Source organism: Medicago sativa, chromosome 3 (genome assembly GCF_051527215.1).
Source record: "Medicago sativa cultivar Bolivia chromosome 3, Bolivia_mono, whole genome shotgun sequence".
NCBI lineage: Eukaryota > Viridiplantae > Streptophyta > Magnoliopsida > Fabales > Fabaceae > Medicago > Medicago sativa.
Window position 1 is genome coordinate 70209764 of NC_140751.1, and position 22007 is coordinate 70231770.

General features: G+C 36.8%; 1 protein-coding gene, 1 long non-coding RNA gene and 1 pseudogene across 3 annotated transcripts; 1 reads left to right on the plus strand and 2 right to left on the minus strand.

Moving 5' to 3' along the window:
* Positions 1-12546: 12546 nt before the first annotated feature.
* On the minus strand, positions 12547-14438 carry LOC146939685 (uncharacterized). Its single transcript, XM_085749805.1, has 2 exons — positions 14025-14438; positions 12547-12585 (listed from the first exon to the last, which is right to left on the minus strand). Exons 1-2 carry the CDS (start codon positions 14436-14438, stop codon positions 12547-12549), a joined length of 453 nt encoding a protein of 150 aa, XP_085605931.1.
* Positions 14439-15547: 1109 nt separating this feature from the next.
* LOC146939686 (uncharacterized) lies at positions 15548-16366 on the minus strand. Its single transcript, XR_015033465.1, has 3 exons — positions 16268-16366; positions 15881-15942; positions 15548-15801 (listed from the first exon to the last, which is right to left on the minus strand). It is a non-coding gene; the product is annotated as an uncharacterized LOC146939686 (long non-coding RNA).
* Positions 16367-16912: 546 nt separating this feature from the next.
* LOC146939687 (flotillin-like protein 2 pseudogene) lies at positions 16913-18766 on the plus strand (annotated as a pseudogene). Its single transcript, XR_015030009.1, has 2 exons — positions 16913-17962; positions 18398-18766. The product of XR_015030009.1 is annotated as a flotillin-like protein 2 pseudogene (transcript).
* The last annotated feature ends 3241 nt before the right edge of the window (positions 18767-22007 follow it).

Sequence of the window (22007 nt, forward strand, 5' to 3'; positions counted from 1 at the left end):
TAAACCTTAAAGAGTTTTGATGATAACAAGGTATTAAAAATTGTAAATTGGATTAGCTAATATTTGTTCAAGTGTACAGGACCATAATTATAAAGTTACATCATCATTGGTTCTGAATGAGCAAATAAAGAGCTATGGAAACAACAAAAATTTGAAGCTTGGACGCTCCTGAAGGCAACTTGCTCCTGAAGAAAAAGCGCTCCTGAAGTCAAGCTGCTCCTGAAGAAATAGCGCTCCTGAAGAATAGTGCTCCTGAAGACAAGAGGTCCAGAAGTCACATCATCAGAAGCTGCATCATCAGAAGCTGCATCATCAGAAGCTGCCTCATCAGAAGCCATTTCACCAGAAGCTGAATATCAACTGGATTTGCAAAGAATCAAGAATTGAAGAATCATCAATGCAAAAGCTGTCTATTGGATTCGAAAACACAAACAAAGGATTAGTGGAGCTTGCAACGGTCATTTCAAAGGTGTTTGAAGGTGTGTGTTTGCAATTTGGACGAAAGCGTTGACATTGTACTTTGTACGAATTGTACAACCACGTTCTCCACTACTCTGTTTTGTGTCTGCACTTCAAGACAAGAAAACAGCTCCAGAATACGGTCTCGCCTGCATAGATGTTCCTTTGGATAAGGAATGGATTTCAAATTTGTTCTTCATAGGACAACAACCAAATCAGGCAAAAGATCATTGGTGAAAGATCAAGCTTCAACAACGACTCTTTGGTGTGCTGGCAATTTCACAACGTCTCTTTCACACCTCTATATAAAGGAGTGAAAACCTAGAGAATTGGTAATGCAAGAACGCTAAACGAAAGACTCACAAGATTTTCATAAGTACCAAACCTCTGCTGAAATTGTTCTGCATTCACTTAGAATTTCTGTGTCTCAAAGTCATATCTTAGAAATTCTTAAGTCCATTGAGTCTGTATCTGATTTGTATTGTGAGCACCTCTGATTGTATATCAAGTGTTCAACCTTAAACAATTTTCTGTGTAATTTTGTTTAGTTAGGAAGTCTCTTGCAGTTGTGCTTGAGCAGGAAGTCTCTTGATTGTGTTCTTGAGCAAAGGAAGTCTCTTGCTTGTGTGCTTGAGCATTGGAAGTCTCTTGCTTGTGTGCTTGAGCATTTGTAATCAGATATTACTCATAGTGAAATCTCCTTGGAAGTGCAAGGGGGACTGGACTACTTCCGGATTGTGGAAGGAACCAGTATAATTGCTTTGTGTCGTTCTTCTTCTCTCTCTCTGTTTTATTCCGCTGCATTTAGATTCTGATTATCACTTCAGAAGCTGTCTCACTTAGCTTCTGATCAGTGTATTCAGTTATTTAGAGAAACGAAGAATTTTTCAAAACACAATTCAACCCCCCTTCTTGTGTTTTTCTCACCTTCAATTGGTATCTAGAGCCTTGGTCTGTTGTGTATCACTTAACCGTGCAACAGTCAAAGATCTGAGAAAAACATGACTACTCCTCCTCCTGATGGTGATACTAGCTATAAAAATGTCTCACATGATTATAGTGATAGTAAGAAAACCAGTGTTGGAAAAGTTCCAAAGTTCAATGGAGATGCTGAAGAGTTCTCTTGGTGGAAGACCAATTTTTACAGTTACATCATGAGCCTAGATGAAGAATTGTGGGATATTCTGGAAGACGGCGTTGGTGGTTTAGTCCTTGATGAAGAAGGAGCTGCTGTGGATAGAAAGAAACATACTCCAGAACTGAGGAAACTTTACAAGAAGCATCATATTATCAGAGGAGCTCTTGTCACTGCCATACCCAAAGCAGAATACATGAAGATGAGTGACAAATCCACTGCTAAAGCTATGTTTGCTTCTCTCTGTTCAAATTATGAAGGGAGCAAGAAGGTCAAAGAAGCAAAGGCTCTCCTGCTTGTACATCAGTATGAGTTATTCAAAATGAAAGATGATGAAACTATTGAGGAGATGTACTCAAGGTTTCAAACCTTAGTTTCTGGTCTACAGATTCTAAAGAAGAGCTATGTTGCTTCTGATCATGTAAGCAAGATTCTCAGAAGCTTACCTGCCAGATGGAGACCGAAGGTGACTGCCATTGAGGAAGCTAAAGATTTAAACACTTTAAGTGTCGAAGATCTTGTTAGTTCTCTCAAAGTTCATGAGTTAAGTCTTAATGAACATGAGTCTACTAAGAAGAGTAAATCAATAGCTCTTCCATCCAAAGGCAAGTCATCAAAAGCTCTCAAAGTGGTTGAATCTGAAGAGGAAGAACAGTCAAGTTCAGATTCTGAACCAGATGCTGCAGAAATGGCCATGCTCTCAAACAGACTTCAATATCTGGCCAAGAAGAACAGAAGGTTTCTCTCCAGAAGGGGTAACTCCAGAAGCTCAAGGAAAGAAGATCAGAAGGGATGCTTCAACTGTAAGAAGCCAGGTCACTTCATTGCTGAATGCCCTGATCTTCAAAGAGAAAAGTCAAAGGACAAGTCAAAGAGGTCTACATTCAAACCAAGCAAATTCAAGAAGCAGATTAAGCAGAGTTTAATGGCAACCTGGGATGATTTGGGTAGTGAATCTGGATCTGATAAAGAGGAAGCTGATGAAGATGCAAAGGTAGCTGTTGGGTTGGTAGCAACAGCAACTTCAGAAGCTGGATCAGATTCAGACTCAGAAGATGAAAATGAGGTATGTCTAAGAGCAGTGCCAAAGCAAAGATCATGGTACCTAGACAGTGGTTGCTCAAGACACATGACAGGAGACAAGTCCATGTTCCTCAGCCTAACAATGAAAGAGGGAGGAAATGTGAAATTTGGAGGCAACCAGTCAGGCAGGATCATAGGTACAGGAACTATTGGTAATTCCTCTACCTCAATTAATAATGTATGGTTGGTAGATGGTCTTGAACATAACCTTTTGAGCATAAGTCAATTTTGTGATAATGGTTATGATGTGCTTTTTGAAAAACCCAACTGTACAGTAATCAACAAGAAAGACAAATCCATTGTGTTCAAGGGAAAGAGAGTTGACAATGTCTATAAAATCAATTTTTCTGAACTGGCTGATCAGAAGGTGATTTGCCTACTATCAGTGAATGATAAGAAATGGATGTGGCACAGAAGGTTGGGACATGCTAACTGGAGGTTAATCTCTAAGCTTAGTAAGTTACAACTTGTGAAAGGGCTACCAGACATTGACTATCATTCAGATGCACTTTGTGGTGCATGTCAGAGAGGGAAAATTGTGAAATCATCTTTTAAAACCAAAGACATTGTCTCAACCTCAAAACCTTTAGAATTACTCCATATTGATTTATTTGGACCAGTGAGTACTGCATCCTTATATGGAAGTAGATATGGATTAGTCATTGTTGATGATTACAGCAGATGGACTTGGGTGAAATTCATAAAGAGTAAAGATGTTGCGTGTGATGTATTCAGTAGCTTCTGCACTCAAATTCAATCTGAAAAAGAATCAAAAATTTTGAAAGTCAGAAGTGATCATGGTGGAGAATTTGAAAATGAGCCATTTGAAGCTTTTTGTGAAAAACATGGAATTTTCCATGAATTCTCTTCTCCTAGAACACCACAACAAAATGGAGTTGTAGAGAGAAAGAATAGAACTTTACAAGAAATGGCCAGAACCATGATTCATGAAAACAATTTACCAAAACATTTTTGGGCAGAAGCAGTGAATACAGCATGCTATGTTCAAAACAGGATCTATATTAGACCTATTTTGGAGAAAACAGCATATGAACTCTTTAAAGGAAGAAAACCCAATATCTCTTACTTTCATCAATTTGGATGTACTTGTTACATTCTGAACAACAAGCTCTACCTAAAGAAATTTGATGCCAAGGCCCAAAGAGGAATCTTTTTAGGTTACTCTGAAAGGTCAAAGGCATACAGAGTGTATAATTCAGAAACACTCTGTGTTGAAGAATCTATGCACGTTAAATTTGATGACAAGGAGCTTGAAGATAAAACTTCAAAGCAGGGTGAAAGTTTTGCAGAGATACAGGTTCCTGAAGCTACTCCAGAACCTGATCAGATAGCTGAGTCTGAAGATAGTCCAGAAGCTGAACCCACATCAGAAGCGCAAGATGAAACTGCTTCTGATGAAGCACAAGATGGCTCACATCAAGAAGATCCTCCCAGAAACACATTCAAACACAAGTCTTCACATCCTGAGGAGCTAATCATTGGAAACAAAGATAGTCCAAGAAGAACAAGATCACATTTCAGACAAGAAGAGTCAATGATTGGACTAATCTCAATGATTGAACCTACAACAGTTGATGAAGCACTTTCAGATGATGGATGGATCCTAGCTATGCAAGAAGAGTTGAATCAATTTCAAAGAAATGATGTGTGGGATCTGGTACCCAAACCTCAGCACAAGAACATTATTGGAACAAAATGGGTATTCAGAAACAAGCTGAATGAGCAAGGTGAAGTAACAAGAAACAAAGCCAGACTTGTTGCACAAGGGTATAGTCAACAAGAAGGCATTGATTACACTGAAACGTTTGCTCCAGTTGCAAGATTGGAAGCAATCAGGTTACTTCTTTCCTATGCAGTTAATCATGGCATAATATTATATCAGATGGATGTCAAGAGTGCATTTCTCAATGGTGTCATAGAAGAAGAAGTGTATGTTAAGCAACCTCCTGGATTTGAGGATATTAAATATCCTGACCATGTTTTTAAACTGAAGAAATCACTATATGGCTTGAAACAAGCTCCCAGAGCTTGGTATGATAGACTAAGTAATTTCTTAATCAAAAATGATTTTAAGAGAGGACAGGTTGACACTACACTCTTCAGAAGGACCCTTGGAAAAGATATTCTTGTTGTGCAAATATATGTTGATGATATAATATTTGGTTCTACTAATGCATCTCTTTGCAAGGAATTTTCTGAGTTAATGCAGGATGAATTTGAAATGAGCATGATGGGAGAGCTGAAGTTCTTCCTTGGCATTCAAATCAATCAATGCAAAGATGGAGTCTATGTTCATCAATCAAAGTACACAAAGGAGCTTCTGAAGAAGTTCAAACTTGAAGATTGTAAAGTGATGAACACTCCAATGCATCCTACGTGCAACCTGAGCAAAGAAGATGAAGGAGCTAAAGTAGATCAGAAGCTGTATAGAGGTATGATTGGTTCTTTGTTATACCTCACTGCATCTAGGCCAGATATTTTATTCAGTGTATGCTTGTGTGCAAGATTCCAATCAGATCCTAGAGAATCTCATATGACTGCTGTCAAGAGAATCTTCAGGTATTTGAAGGAAACAACTAATCTTGGACTCCTTTATAGGAAATCCTTAGATTATAAGCTAATTGGATTCTGTGATGCTGATTATGCTGGTGATAGGATTGAAAGAAAATCAACCAGTGGCAATTGTCAATTTCTGGGTGATAATCTTATATCCTGGGCTAGCAAAAGACAAACAACTATTGCTATGTCTACAGCAGAAGCAGAATACATTTCAGCTGCAAGTTGTTGTACACAACTACTTTGGATGAAACATCAGTTGGAAGATTATCAGATAACTGCTAACAGTATTCCCATTTATTGTGATAATACTGCTGCTATTTGTTTGTCTAAAAATCCAATTTTGCATTCAAGAGCTAAGCACATTGAAATCAAACACCATTTTATCAGAGATTATGTTCAAAAAGGAATTTTAGATATACAATTCATTGATACTGAAAATCAATGGGCTGATATATTTACTAAGCCTTTAACTGTTGAAAGATTTGATTTTATAAAGAAAAATTTGAACATGCACTTCGTGTCTGATTAAATGTTTGCTTGCTCCTGAATAGGATTTTAGGTTCTGAAGTTAGTTCAGAAGCAGTAGTCCATCAGAAGCTCTTTATTGAGGTTCTGAGGAAAACTCGCTTCTGATGATGACATCAGCATCTGAAGTCCAGAAGCTGGATTTGTTGCTTCTGAATAGTTGAATAAGTGGAAACGTTGGGAGTTACTTTTTAAAGTAACTTCTGGCCCACTAACCTGGTAGTTACTCTGTGAACTTCTTACGTGGCCTGTATGTGTTGGTGTATAACTAAAAAGGGCAATGATGATTTAAAAGCTTTGAAAGTACTTTTCACGCGCCCCCAATTTTGTCATTAATGTTATGTTTGTTTGTCTCTTTTGAATTGCAATCGTTTTACTTTTAACACTTTGTCAATTCACACACTACTCACTCACAACAAACACATTTGCTCTCAAACCGTTTGCGAAGTAAGCGCATTCTCTCAACCTTAGAACCCTAAAATCTTCATCTTCTTCAAATCTTCGTCAATCATCAAATGGCATCATCAAGCTCAAAAGTTTCAGAATCTACTTCAAACAAGCAAAGCGTATCAGAATCTGGGTCCATCTACAAAGAAAAGACTATGGATATTCCATGGGAATCCTTGATAGTCCAAATAGAGTCACCAGTGGATTTTACTTCACTCAAGAAGTACGAAGTAAACATGGAAGGTTTAATAGAAACACAGGAGCTGTCTGAGTATTTCAGAATGCTAAATGGGCCAACATATGTGAATTTGGTCAAGGACTTCTGGTTAAAAGCTGAAGTGTACAATGAAAAGCCTGCAAAAGTTGCAAGCAAACAAGCTGGGTCAAAGAAAGGGAAAATGGTCATGGATATGAATCCTACATCATTTGACAGCTTAGAAATAAGGTCTGAAGTGATGGGCATTCCTATAACCATTACTGAGGAAGTTATAGCTAAAGCTTGTAGAAGGCATGCAGAGGGAAGATTCCAAGAAATAGTCAGGAAGGAAGATGTCCTGCTACAAGGTTACTACAACACTCTTTTGGGTGGGAAGAAGGATGCAAAGCCTTCTGAAATGGAGATTCACAACAGGATGTTGGTGAAGTTCAGTAATGATTGCTTCTTTCAAAGAGCAGGAGGATCTGACCAACCCAACAATCAACAGAAGCTAGCAATTTACTTCATGGCTATTTTGGATAAGATAAACTTCCCAAGATATGTAATGGATCATCTCTGCTGGGCCATAAATGAAAGCACTATCAGAGGAAGAAAACAAGTACCCTATGGAAGATTGCTGTCTGAAATCTTTCATCAAGGAAGGGTGCTGGAGTTCTTAAAAAGGACAAGGAGTGCTTCTGATAGATGTTTCGTAGTCTCTACTGCTGAAAGGACTATCAGTAGCAGGAGCTTATGCTCTATGAAGTTCATCAAAGAAGCCCCTAAAGATGAAAAGTGGTTAGAGATGACAACTGCTGAAACTGAGATAATCAGGGACTTTCCTCCCATCGTTAAGGAAAGTGACTCTGATTTCCTAGTTCAATCAGTAGCTGAGTATGTCCTGGAAGAAGATGCAAGCACTCAGGAGGAAGCTGTTCCTGCTAAAGTAAAGAAGGTAAAGAGTGCCACTGCATCAGAAGCAATTACTGATAAGGGCAAGCAAAAGAAGGATGTCAAAAGAAAGAGGGGGAAAGCTGAAACAGTTTATCACAAGGAAAAACTGGATGAAGCTTTGGATGAAATAGAAAAGGAGGAAGTTGAGCCCAAGCTGAAGAAGAAAAAGGCACCTGTTGATATAAAAAGCTCTATGGTTGAGCTGACTCCTGCCAAGGCCAGAATGGCTAAGGAATTTGCTGCTTTTAAGTTATCAGAGTTACAGGAGAAGAAGAGAATTAGGGCTGCTTCTATTCCCATAAAAAGAAGCAAGGACAGATCAGAGTCAGTCATCACAGAAGAGCATCTGAATAAAGCTCTTGATGGGATAAAGGCAAATGAGCACAAGAAGAAGGCATCTGAACTAACCTTCACTCCAATGGTTGAAGTAACTTCTGATATGGAGAAAGAAGCTGATGGGCAAGCTGTTCAGATGCTAGCTGAATTAAAAAGGAAAGAAGCTCAATACAATTTGGAGAGGGATCAAAGGCTCAAGGCTTCAGGTCTGGAGAATTGTGATGAATTTTTCAAGAAGAAGTCTGAAGAAGTCAAGGAAGTGGCTGTTAAAGCTTCAGAAGCGGTTCTGAAAGCACCTAGTACTATCACTTCTGAAGCTGGCCCTGCAGATCAGGTAATCCAGATTCCAGTCACCTCCATCCCCACTTCACCCTCTTCACCATTAGCACCTGAACCAATAGAAGACACTTCTGTCTTAGACAATCTTGCTCTCCACTACTCAGGTGAGTTACCCATAGACAAAGCCTCAGAAAAAGCCTCTGAAACAACTCCAGAAGCAGCTGCTTCTGAAAATGTTGTTTCAGAAAACCCTCATCAACAAACACCTGAACCACAAAAACCCACAACACCCCCACAATCACCAACAGCTACCATTGACCCCCAACTCAACACTCAAACATCAACTTCACCACAACAACCACCATCTGAAACTGAATTTCAACCTTTACCTGAACACTCTCCTGAACCAACTCCCATGGATGTTGACATCTCTCTAGTCAATGTTCAAGCCTCAACCTCCACCACACACATTGATTCTGACCAGCCCTCATCTTCTAACACACAAACACACCTTACCATTCCAGTTCCTAACCCTATTCAAGACTTAGAAATCAGTGATTCTGATCTTGAAATCCTTGAACATCCACCCACAAACATCCTGGAATCTGGATATATCAATTCTGAGCTTCAGACAATCCTTAGTCAATTGCTTAATCTTGTGGATCAACGAAGGACAATTGATCTCACAAGTGCATATGAAGACTCCTGGGCATCACTTCAGAACCGGGCAACTGAGCTAATTGAAAGCTTAAGGGCTAAGTGCATCAGAAGCAAGGAAGCTTCTGTCAGGAAGTTAATGGAGCATCTGAATCAGAGTCTCAGAGTAAGAAGTTCTACACTGCTCCTGGCAAACCAGCCTTTCTTCTTAGAAACGGATTACTTGACCAGAGAAGCAAGGTTGTGTAAGCTTCTGAAGAAACAGATGGCACAGCAGCAGCAAGAAGCTAAGGAAAGGGAACAGGCTCTTCTCCAGAGGCAACAACAGCTTGAAGAACTGTTGCAGAAGAAGATTGAAGAAATGGAGGAGATGAAGAAACAACATCAAACCAACACTTAGTTGCACACCCTTGTGTTTTTCTTTTTGGTTGTTGTTTGTTTTGAATTCCTAGTCCTTGCTTCTGAAACCATTCTGTTTTAATTCTCTTTGCTTCTGAATGCTTACTGATTCTGACTGTTTAGCTGCTTCTGACAATTGAATATACATGTTTTTTGCTCTGATTTATTTAGTTCATTGCTTAGTATACTCTCTCATGTTTGAGTTTTTCTCATATCTTTTTGTCTTTTATGCTTAGATTTATTTTATTTTTTGATAATGACAAAAGGGGGAGTATATGTGACAAGTATTTAAAGGCTCTGAGCCCCATTAATGGCATTTGAAATTTTTGAAAAACTTCTATCTTTTTACCTTATTGGTATAAGCTATGAATGAACGAAGGAGTATCAAAATTTCAAGTAAAGTTAATTGAACCATTCTTCTTATCTATAAGTAAATTCTTTCAATGATTCAATTTTGCTTTTAAGCTCTGATAATAATTATTGCGCGCAAAATGAATTTAATTAACCTGGATAGAACTTAGGGGGAGCTTACAAACCTCACCTTAAAGACTATCAGACTCAGGGGGAGTTTGAGCTTACAAACCTCAGATTCTGAGCTTACAAACCTCAGAACCCCAAAGTCAACTTGTTAATTAGATTAACAACAATTGATCAATTTTAAATACTTTTGTTTGTCATCATCAAAAAGGGGGAGATTGTTGGAACAAAATGTGTTTAACAATAAACCTTAAAGAGTTTTGATGATAACAAGGTATTAAAAATTGTAAATTGGATTAGCTAATATTTGTTCAAGTGTACAGGACCATAATTATAAAGTTACATCATCATTGGTTCTGAATGAGCAAATAAAGAGCTATGGAAACAACAAAAATTTGAAGCTTGGACGCTCCTGAAGGCAACTTGCTCCTGAAGAAAAAGCGCTCCTGAAGTCAAGCTGCTCCTGAAGAAATAGCGCTCCTGAAGAATAGTGCTCCTGAAGACAAGAGGTCCAGAAGTCACATCATCAGAAGCTGCATCATCAGAAGCTGCATCATCAGAAGCTGCCTCATCAGAAGCCATTTCACCAGAAGCTGAATATCAACTGGATTTGCAAAGAATCAAGAATTGAAGAATCATCAATGCAAAAGCTGTCTATTGGATTCGAAAACACAAACAAAGGATTAGTGGAGCTTGCAACGGTCATTTCAAAGGTGTTTGAAGGTGTGTGTTTGCAATTTGGACGAAAGCGTTGACATTGTACTTTGTACGAATTGTACAACCACGTTCTCCACTACTCTGTTTTGTGTCTGCACTTCAAGACAAGAAAACAGCTCCAGAATACGGTCTCGCCTGCATAGATGTTCCTTTGGATAAGGAATGGATTTCAAATTTGTTCTTCATAGGACAACAACCAAATCAGGCAAAAGATCATTGGTGAAAGATCAAGCTTCAACAACGACTCTTTGGTGTGCTGGCAATTTCACAACGTCTCTTTCACACCTCTATATAAAGGAGTGAAAACCTAGAGAATTGGTAATGCAAGAACGCTAAACGAAAGACTCACAAGATTTTCACAAGTACCAAACCTCTGCTGAAATTGTTCTGCATTCACTTAGAATTTCTGTGTCTCAAAGTCATATCTTAGAAATTCTTAAGTCCATTGAGTCTGTATCTGATTTGTATTGTGAGCACCTCTGATTGTATATCAAGTGTTCAACCTTAAACAATTTTCTGTGTAATTTTGTTTAGTTAGGAAGTCTCTTGCAGTTGTGCTTGAGCAGGAAGTCTCTTGATTGTGTTCTTGAGCAAAGGAAGTCTCTTGCTTGTGTGCTTGAGCATTGGAAGTCTCTTGCTTGTGTGCTTGAGCATTTGTAATCAGATATTACTCATAGTGAAATCTCCTTGGAAGTGCAAGGGGGACTGGACTACTTCCGGATTGTGGAAGGAACCAGTATAATTGCTTTGTGTCGTTCTTCTTCTCTCTCTCTGTTTTATTCCGCTGCATTTAGATTCTGATTATCACTTCAGAAGCTGTCTCACTTAGCTTCTGATCAGTGTATTCAGTTATTTAGAGAAACGAAGAATTTTTCAAAACACAATTCAACCCCCCTTCTTGTGTTTTTCTCACCTTCAATCTCATTTAATGTGCTCACTTGGCAAAAAAAAGAGTCTTTGTTGCATTCCACATGACACAATAAACTAACCCTAAACAACACTGATTAAGCAAGGTAAATAATGATTCCCCGGAACCTTCATAACCCGGTCACCAGGCACGGATCTAGTGTGGGGGCAATGGGGTCAAGCGACCCCACTTGCCTCCACACGTGTATTGTATTTTTAACCCAAATTTAAATATATACCTAGTTTGACCCCTCTTTATATAATATTATTGTCTTTACATACTCTATTTATTACATATAAAATATTACAAAACTAAGAAGGATCCTAACGAGTGATCTAAGAGCACTAGTTAATAAATCAGAATAAGTAGTTTTTTTTTTATAAAAAGTTGTTATAATTATTATATCAATACAAATAATGCTTATTTTTAAGATAAAATTTTCTTTTATGAAATCTTTAACCAATTATCTGAGAGCATATCGTTAGTAAGACCAGACAACTATTATTATAATATAAACAATTCTTATATTTGTTGAAAAAGGTTGTGACTGACGCTACGTTGGTGGTGAAAAAATAATTAATTATGGTTATATTATTTATACCCTGCTAGAAATGGACAAATATTTTAAAAAAATCAACATTTTAGGGCAATTATAAATATAACTTGTATAATTTTCGCACGCTTACGCGTTTATAAATTTTTTATGATATAGCTTGACCCCACTTATTAAAATTTCTGGATCCGTCACTGCCGGTCACAGGGGTTGTTTTCCAACACATCTATTGGAAGTAGGGATGGCAATGGGTACCCTATGGGTAGGGTACTACAATGCCCTTCCCCATACCCACGTATGTAAAAAATACCCGTACCCGAACCTATACCCTCGTGGGCAACAACTTTAGTGCCCTTCCCCATACCCTATGGGCACCTTAGTGCCCATACCCGCACCCATTACCCGCACTTTAACTATGAAAATACAATAAAAATATCACAGTTGAAATAAAACTATGGTTCAAATTTTTTAAAATCAACTCATAAAATAGTACGAATCCTAGTATTTAACAAAATAAAAAACATCCTTCAAAAAAAAAACAAAAAAAAAACATCTAAAACATCCTTTAAAAATTGATGGATCAGTTATTGTATTATGTAGTTTTTAGGTTTAGGCTTAGACTTAAATAGCTAAATAAATTAATTAATTATACATCAAAAATAAATAAATTATTTATCATATAATATAAATATGTATATGCGGGTTGCGGGGCTGGGTAGTATAGTACCCTTACCCGTACCCATACCCATGAAAGCGGGGTTTTACCCTACCCATTGTGGGTATTTTTTGCGGGTACCATCGAGCTTGGGTCCAATTGCCATCCCTAATTAGAAGAGATAACTTCATTCATAATTTAGAAACAAAGTGCAAGACAAAGGGTACTGTAAGACAAAATAAACCATTAATTTAGTCTTTAAAGTATCACTCTCTTAAATTTAGCCTCTAAAATATAACATAATTTATCCTACTATTCTCTAACATTTCTACAGCAAAGACTGAAGTGACGGATTTCAAAAGCTTTAGAGGCTACTTATTATTTGAGTATTACTTTTCCCATCCTATGGCCTTCTCGCGCGCCCTGCAAAAATTCCAAAAATACCCCTGGTCCGGATTACATTTTCCGAACAAGATTGTTAGTTTTTCCGGAACATAAATTCCGGACAAATACGGTATTCATATTTTGTGTCTTTCTTTGATGTCAAGGGTCTCTGTTGACCGTTATATGAACCCCACACAAGCTGCAATGCAATTGCAGGTTCATAGGAACGGTCAACAATGACCATGACACCACAAACACTCCTAAAAGCTACCTAAAAAACTTAATTTTTTTGAAGAAATGTAAGAAAGGATGTGAAGAAGAATGAAGGAAAATGTTGAAGATCCAAGCCTTTTTATAGCCTAAAACAAGTACTAGGTGATTTGTAAGTAAAAGAAAACGTGTTTTTCATTCAAAACCGTCCAAAAAACGCTTTAAAACTCAACTAACCGGCCAAACCTTTTGGTGAAACGTCACTGGCCAAGTTGTTACTGAGTGCTTCCGGATTATATAATCCGAAATGTATGCAGTATTTCAGGATTATATAGTCCGAATGGCACCAGAATAACATAAATAATGAATCTTTTGGGAAGGTGGTTCGAAGAGGAGCTTTTGAACTCGATCTTGCCGGCCTGCCAACTAACATGTTACGATCGGCAGGCCGACATGATCGAGTTCATAAGAACCTCTTCTTATGAACAATGCAATCAAATCATAATTTTCATAACAATAAATACCAAACTTTTTTTTGTAAATCTAGAAGGACTATCTATATATTTTTGACAGCATGCTCAGGATCTTCATAATGCCGTCAAATAGAGAGCTAACTCATCCATTCGCGACAGCATTAGAAAGATCCTGAGCTTGATGACAAAAATTTGCATGGTTTGCTTTGGTGTGTTTGTGTGTTTTGCTGGTATTGAAGATCAAAACCGGAGAGGGTGTATTTAGAGGTCCTTGGATGTTTTGGACCACATAAAATCTTAGTGCAATGAGGTCCATACAAAAGAATCCTATGATGAAGAGTTCCGGATTACGTTATCCGAAATGCACTGACGCCCTATGTATTTCCGGATTGTGTAATCCGAAAAGAATATATTGGGTTATTTTATCGATTAAATGAAATTAAAACAATAAAAACATAACTAACACGCAATAAAAGACGCAATTAAAACATAAAACAACGACTTAATTCAACAACACATAACTAACACGCAATTAAAACAACATAAAACACGTGGTTAATTAAAACATAACACATTATCACGGATCATCTAAACTAACTTCTTCCTCCTCTGGTCCCTCCAGCAGAGCCCTGATCTCTTTGTAATTCCTGGGCCGATGCAAACTTTTCAGGATTTGTTCAGCAGATCTAACCAACGAAGCGTCCAACTCAATCGGTCCTCTAGCGCTGTGCTGACCAAAGACAGAGAACATGGTTCTCACGTCGTCATCGTTTGTGAGCTTCATCCGGCTGAAGCGTAGAGATCCGGCTGAGTCGGACAATGGACATCGATATTCAACACCGACCACCCTCCTCGTGTCTCTACGGTTGAGTTGACAGTTGATTTGATCCAGCTCATCCTTCAGCCCGGATAGGGTGACATCGTCGCGAATCCTAAACAGATGAGGTGGTGTTCCACCGTTGTAGTAGACTGCCGCTAGCTTGGTGTTCGGATCAAAGCCAGGGAATTCCATTTTTTTTTTCTGGTGTAGTTTACTTGTAATGAAAACAGGGACCCCTATTTATAGAGGTATTTGGCCGTTGTGGACCACAAAAATTGTAGGTACAATGCAGGCCACACAGAAGAATCCAATGTTGAAGCAATCCGGATTATACAATCCGAACCAACCCTCACCATACACAACGTCCCAAGTTTCACTTTGGGACACCCCATTATCGTCTTTTTCCGGAATACGTTATCCGTAATGCATGTGTTATCCGGATTATATCTTCCGGACTGCACCAGAAGCTTTAGGTCGGTGGTCTGCACCACAAAGAAAACGTTTTTCAAACGTTTTGGGCGGTGGTCAAGTGTAAAAACACGTTTTTTGACCGGCATTGATGGCCTCCCACATGTTTTTTAACCCCCCTCCCCTATAAATATGGTTCATTTTCTCAAAAAATTTCATACCTTCTTCTTTCTTCTCTTCTCCTCTTCTACAACGATGTGTTTCCATCGTTGGCCTTTCATAGAAAGAGGCCTCTTTGGAAAAGCATCAGAGGTCATATGATCGGTCAATAGGGTGGGGGTCAGTTTGAATCTGAGGTTGGTTTGCCTGGGTGTCATGTTGACCATCATGGTCTCTTGTTCCCTAGAGGCCCCTGTGCCCCCTCTGTCTCCCCACCAACATATTTTCTTCTTCACCGCCATCTTCTTTCCTCCCACCCTCTTTCCTCTTCATCAGTGGCTGGAGTTAGAGCTGGAGCCACTGGTATAGCTTATGTAATAGGATAGGATTAGAAATAGATTTAGGATATTATGTAATAAGCTTAAAAAGCTTGAAAGCTTGAAAATTATTGTAATGTATTGTTCATATATTAATAAAATGATTTTTTTTTATGTTTTTGTCTTTTTATTTATGTTTTTTAGTTTATTTGCATTTTCTTTTACGAATTGTAGACCTTACAATTGCAAAAGTTCTAATAAAACACTGTTCCGGAATATACAATCCGGATATATCTGCAAATAAATCCGGAAAACATAATCCGGACAAGGGGTAAAATTGGAAAAAAATAGGGCGCGCGAGGAAAGGCATAGGGTGGGAAAAGTAATACTCTTATTATTTTTATATACTAAGTTGGAAAAAAGAGTAATACTTTAGAGATTTCATTGAGGCCTTATTGGTAAAACAAATTACAATCGGAAGTTTAATCCTTCATCGATCGCCAAAAACAGCTAATACAACTTTGAAAGGAAGCGACACCATTATTTAAGTCTATATGTTCAAATTGGTCTTATTCTTCGAGACCTTGATGGAAAGTAAATGATAATATTATGTTATTGATACCATCCATTTTAGGATCATCCTCAATTTCCGGATCAATATAAAAGAATACCTACATACAAGAAGCACATGATCAAGATGGATGTATATTATTACATACTCACCGGAGTTCAGTTTGAAAAACCACTTACAGGCATGTCAATCTGCTCTCCAGGAAACAGAAGCATTGTATTTGATTATAGTAAGCTCCAGCCTGTACAAGAAAAATTATGATTTGGATATTTCATAAAATGGATGCTTTACGAGTAGATAAGAGTATGGAAGAAAAAAATGAAAAATAATTCTTCAAAGTCAAGCTCCTTTATTATTTCATCATAAAAAAACCTAAAAAGACTTTCATTCCAATAGGAAGACATGGAAATTTGATAGTATGTTCTTAGCAGAAAGACATGGGGATTTGAATTTTGAAATATGCAATTGCAAAGATATCAGATTGTCATGGTAGATAGACCTGTGAAGTGAAGAGTTCAAAGGAAACTTCTATTATGCAATATAGAGTATTCTTCAGTAGTCGGTACCTTCTTAGGAGTGACATTATATGTAGCAACACCGGTTATCGGAGTAGAACTTTTGTTTTCTGGGGTATAAAATACAAGGGCACTTTCTCCGGGCTTCACACTAACCTGGTAGAGCAAATGAATAATGCTACATTACAATTCTCACTTTTCCCTCTCGATATAAGGGGGTTTGTGCAATAAATTATCATGGACTGTTGTAAATTAATTTAATAGTTTCAAGATATAAAATTAAATTATATGATGGAAACACAACATATTTGCGGTAAGGTTGAGGATATATTAAGTGAAGGCAAACCTCTTTCTGTGTAGAAACAAACTTCCATGGCATCCCATCCACAATATCAGCATTGAACTGTACCACAATTTCCCTGGAAAAAAAAGGTAGCTCATCAAGTATCGACCCGTTACAACAAGAAAAAAGCTCATCCGTGTTTCCTTTTTCCTTCCTAACAAATCTCCGATGAGGTTTTGTTCGTAACAAATTATAACTATCTTATGTGTTCACTCTTTCGCATTACTTTCCTTTCATTAATTACCGCGTTGGGTTTAACCTAACAAATTTCTATATATATACAAAGCCTACCAAGTACCTTAGGCCATAATAAAGAACAACACAGTTACTTAATCAGTACTGATCGATTTTCACAATCGTTTCTCTCTCTCTCTCTCTCTCTCTCTCTCTCTCTCTCTCTCTCTCTCTCTCGTTCTGTTTTGATTTTCTTGTAACCAAAATCAGTGCGTCTCTTCTCAAAATCATCAAGAATGAAGATTTACCGGGTCGCGAAAGCATCAGAATACCTTGTGATAACAGGTATTTTCATCAAAGACATCAAACTCAAAAAGAAAGCATGGATTTTTCCCAGTCAATCCTGCACCATCTTGGACCTCTCACCGGTAAACTACACCTTCGAAGTTCAAGCTATGAGTGCCGAGAAACTTCCTTTTGTTCTCCCCGCTGTCTTCACCATTGGTCCTCGTGTTGACGATCAGGAAAGCCTTCTCAAATACGCCAAACTTATTTCACCACATGATCGACACTCCAATCACGTTAATGAACTTGTTCAAGGTATCATCGAAGGGGAGACTCGTGTACTTGCTGCTTCCATGACGATGGAGGAAGTTTTCAGAGGAACAAAACAGTTTAAACAAGAAGTATTCGACAAAGTTCAACTTGAGTTGAATCAATTCGGATTATTGATTTACAATGCGAATGTTAAGCAATTGGTGGATGTGCCCGGTCATGAGTATTTCTCATATTTGGGTCAAAAGACGCAGATGGAAGCCAAGAATCAAGCTAGGGTTGACGTGTCAGAAGCTAAGATGAAAGGTGAAATTGGTTCAAAATTGAGGGAAGGACAAACGCTGCAGAATGCAGCGAAAATTGATGCAGAGACGAAGGTTATTGCGATGCAGAGAGCTGGAGAGGGTGAGAAGGAGGGAATTAAAGTGAGGACTGAAGTGAAGGTTTTTGAGAATCAAAGAGAGGCTGAAGTGGCTCAAGCTAATTCTGAGTTGGCTAAGAAGAAAGCGGCTTGGACCAAGGCGGCTCAGGTGGCTGAAGTTGAGGCAAAGAAGGCTGTGGCTCTAAGGGAAGCTGAGTTGCAAGGTGAAGTTGAGAGGATAAATGCTTTGACTACAACTGAGAAGCTTAAAGCAGAGTTCCTTAGCAAAGCTAGTGTTCAATATGAAACCAAGGTTAGTTTAGTCCTTGCAAATATAACTTCTTTCATTATATTCTTATGCAATTTTTTTCTTTCACCAGCAACAAATTAATATATATTATATAGGAGATTATTCAATATGGTTAAAGTTATTTTCATATATGTGATGAGAACAATGTCTGTTTGGGTGTTTAGGTTCATTTTATTGCTCTCTGTCACTTTCAAGTTTGACCAACATAGTCACGCTCAATGGGTGGTAATAAGTGTCCTTGGGGCATTGCTTAAGCATTCAAAAGTAGTAATCTAAAAAAAAAAAATTAGACTACTCCACTTGAATTGTTTTGTCTTGTCGCCATAAAAGTGTTCTATATAAGATGAATGATTTTCAACATTTACTTTTTAGGTGTTGGCTATTTGATAATTTTACTGGATTTTACTTTTTTGGTGATTAAAATTTTGGATGGTGTAGGTACAAGAAGCAAACTGGGAGCTGTACAAGAAACAGAAAGAGGCTGAAGCAATTCTGTACGAGAAGAAGGCAGAGGCAGAAGCACAGAAAGCATCAGCAGATGCAACATTTTATGCTCGCAAGCAAGAAGCCGAAGCAGAGCTATATGCAAAGAAAAAAGAGGCAGAGGGAACCGTGACCCTTGGGAATGCTCAAGGAGCGTATGTAAGTACACTTCTCAATGCACTTGGAAACAACTACACAGCCGTAAGGGATTACTTGATGATAAATGGTGGCATGTTTCAAGAGATTGCTAAGATTAATGCCGAGGCGATAAGCGGACTTGAGCCTAAGATTAGTATTTGGACTAATGGTGGGGGAATCTTTTAAGAATAATTATACACAATAACACAATATTAAAATGACTTTTTCTAGTTTCACCCCATTTAATCATAGTTACACCCAAATTTATTAAAATTTTTACAATAATACCAAAATTGCTCTCTTCATCTAAATTTCTAAAAACCCTTCTTTTATTATCATTCTGAACCCTCACCCTTTTTTCACCCACAAACCACCATGGATATGCAATCAATACATGCTAAAATCGTCAATTGAATCAACATCTCTTCCGTTGATACGTACTCGATTAATACAAGTAAGTGAATTTCATAAATTTTTTCGAGTTTCTATTTATCGTTTGCTCTATGATTTATTCGATGTTGTTAATTTTACCATGGATGTTTATAGTTGTTGTTAATTTCACGTTGTCTATCGACATCGATTTGTTTGATTTAAGTTTACGTAGAAGGGTAACATAAGTTAAATTTACATATAGGTCTCACGTGACTTTAGTTTACGTACATATTCTAAAAAGGAATAACATACACCTAAACTCAGTTTACTTGGTGTATGTAAACTCAGTTTACATAAACTACGTAAACTCAGTTTACATGAACTAAAAACACAGTCTTAACTTACTTATGTAAATTCAGTTTACACAGTGTATGTAAACTCAGTTTACACAGTGTATGTAAACTCAGTTTACTTAACTCATGTAAACTGAATTTACATACACTACGTAAACTGAGTTTACATATACTATGTAAACTGAATTTACGTATACATAATTAATGTGCAGTGAACATGAATAAAGGGTATATTAGTAACTTTGGGGTGTAACTTGGATTATTTGGGGTGTGGGTAGTATCTGTCTATTAAAATCAATTAACTATTTGATTTTAATTGAATTAGTGGAACATACAATTTAAGAATAACTTAGGAAGAATCTTTCTCCTTAAAAAAAGGAAGAATCTTTTAAGAATAATTATACACAACATTAAAATCAATTAACTATTTGATTTTAATTGAATTAGTAGAACATACAATTTAATAACTTTTTGAACTAATATATTCAATAATAACTTTTAATTTATTAATTGAATTAGTGGAACAAACAATTTAAGAAAAATCATGTTAATTTAATAATTGAATTAGTGAAACATACTATTTATGAAAACGGAAATGCTAGTTCTAGCAAAAAGATTTTCATGAAAACATCCCGAATAGACAGTGCCGGCCCAACACATTCTGAGGCTTAAAGCGGACTATAATTAATATGAGGCTTTTTTAATGAGAAAATAATATAAATTCATAGGTTTTACTAAAAAAACATTACAATTAAAAAGAAAAATAAATATTACACATTAAGAAAATCGAAAGTTAAAGCATCCACGTACAAGTAATACACATTAAGAAAATCGAAATCATACTTTGATTGCCTCTCTGATGTGGGGGTACCGATGAGCCCATCGAGAGAAACCTGCACAACAATTAGGAGTTTAAAAAAAAAAAAAAAAACCTTCAAAAAGCCTTTAATTGATGTTCTAATAACTAACATAAATAGACATTACCAGCAGAGATAATCTCAGATAGATCCATATCCGGGTTAGTCCCCCCGAACTTTTTCAAAAAACAAACTATACTAGCATGCTATTATATTGTTTGGTCTCAATATTTATTTTTTGTGAACTTTATACAATATTGTATATTGATCTTTTTATGATTCCTCGCTACAATTTTACTTAGAAATATTGAATCACTGCCTACGATTTTATTTGTGCACTCTTAGCCACTATTAACGACTCACGGGTCGTGATTGCTTGTATATTGATCTTTTTATGATTCCTCGCTACAATTTTACTTAGAAATATTGAATCACTGCCTACGATTTTATTTGTGCACTCTTAGCCACTATTAACGACTCACGGGTCGTGATTGCATCCTCCTAAGATTGCATCCTTTTCTTTCTGTGCTATTCAAATAGCATTCTAGTCTCGTCATTATTTCACAAACCTCGAGATACTTGACCTTCTTATATCCATAAAATTTCTTATAATTTTGGATATCTATTAATTTTAAATATATGTTCTACTTTCTTAAATATCTTGTATATATTGTGCATTTGAAAAGTTATTTTTTCTTCACTGAATTATATTTTCAACTTGGTCCCCTAAGCTAAATTCCTGGTTACGTCCCTGCAAACAGATGGTGTTGATGATGTTGCCATGACTGTGTTGCACAACCAACATCAAAAGAAATATATAAGAACGGAGTATGACACAACATAAAGAACTCGAGTCCAAAAAAAATGAGAGAAAGAATAGAGTAATGAAAGAAAGGATGATAAAAGCAGCAGAACAGGGTAATGAAAGAACTTGCAGAGAGAATGAAAGATAAGATAATTGAAGGCTTAGGCTGTTTGGGCATGCAGAGAGAAGACCTGTGGATTTTGTAGTAAGGAGAATATATCAAATGACAGGTAGTCAAATCACTAGAGGTAGAGGAAGAACTTACGGTGTAAGAAAGATATAGATTAACAGGTATTGATCCATGAAGTAATTAGTGAGATAAAACTTGGATGTTTTTGTTGTTGACGCATAATTTGTGTAAACAAAACGTGCAAAGTAAATAAAATTTGAGTATAATTATTATTTTACATTCCTATATAATCATTTTTTTTTTTACAAAGACATTGTTTAGAAAATTACGTAACATTAAAACATGAAACAAAGGAGTACTATCATCGAGGCATTTTAACAAACACCTTTTGTGCAAACATGAAACAACCCAAACTTAAGCACAATATTCAAAACAAACCTGAAGGAATTTCTCACTGTTCCGGGTGGCAACGTGTAACTTTGCGGCAATCTTTTCGTTTTCAGGCCAATTTGTTGTTTCGATGAAGCTGCTCAGTTTTGTTGCTTTATTTTATTTTTTTAAAGAAGTTTTTTTTTTATTACAGAAGTTTTAAATAATTGTTAAAAATAATTTTCTTTGATGGGCTTTGGTATTACTAGTTACTAGACTAGGAAAACGAAATATATTTTGACTATTACTTTTTCCATTTTATATGTTTCTCACACGTCCTATTTTTTTCTCAAAAATACTCTTTGTTCGGATGATATAATTCGAAACAAATTGTTAGGTATTTATTTTTGGATTATATAATCTGAATTATGGTTTGCCTAAATTTTTAAAGAAACAGTGGCGTATATCATTTCAATGACATAATTATAAATGACAAAAATATAAAATAAATGTAAATAAAAACAAAATTAAAAGGACATAG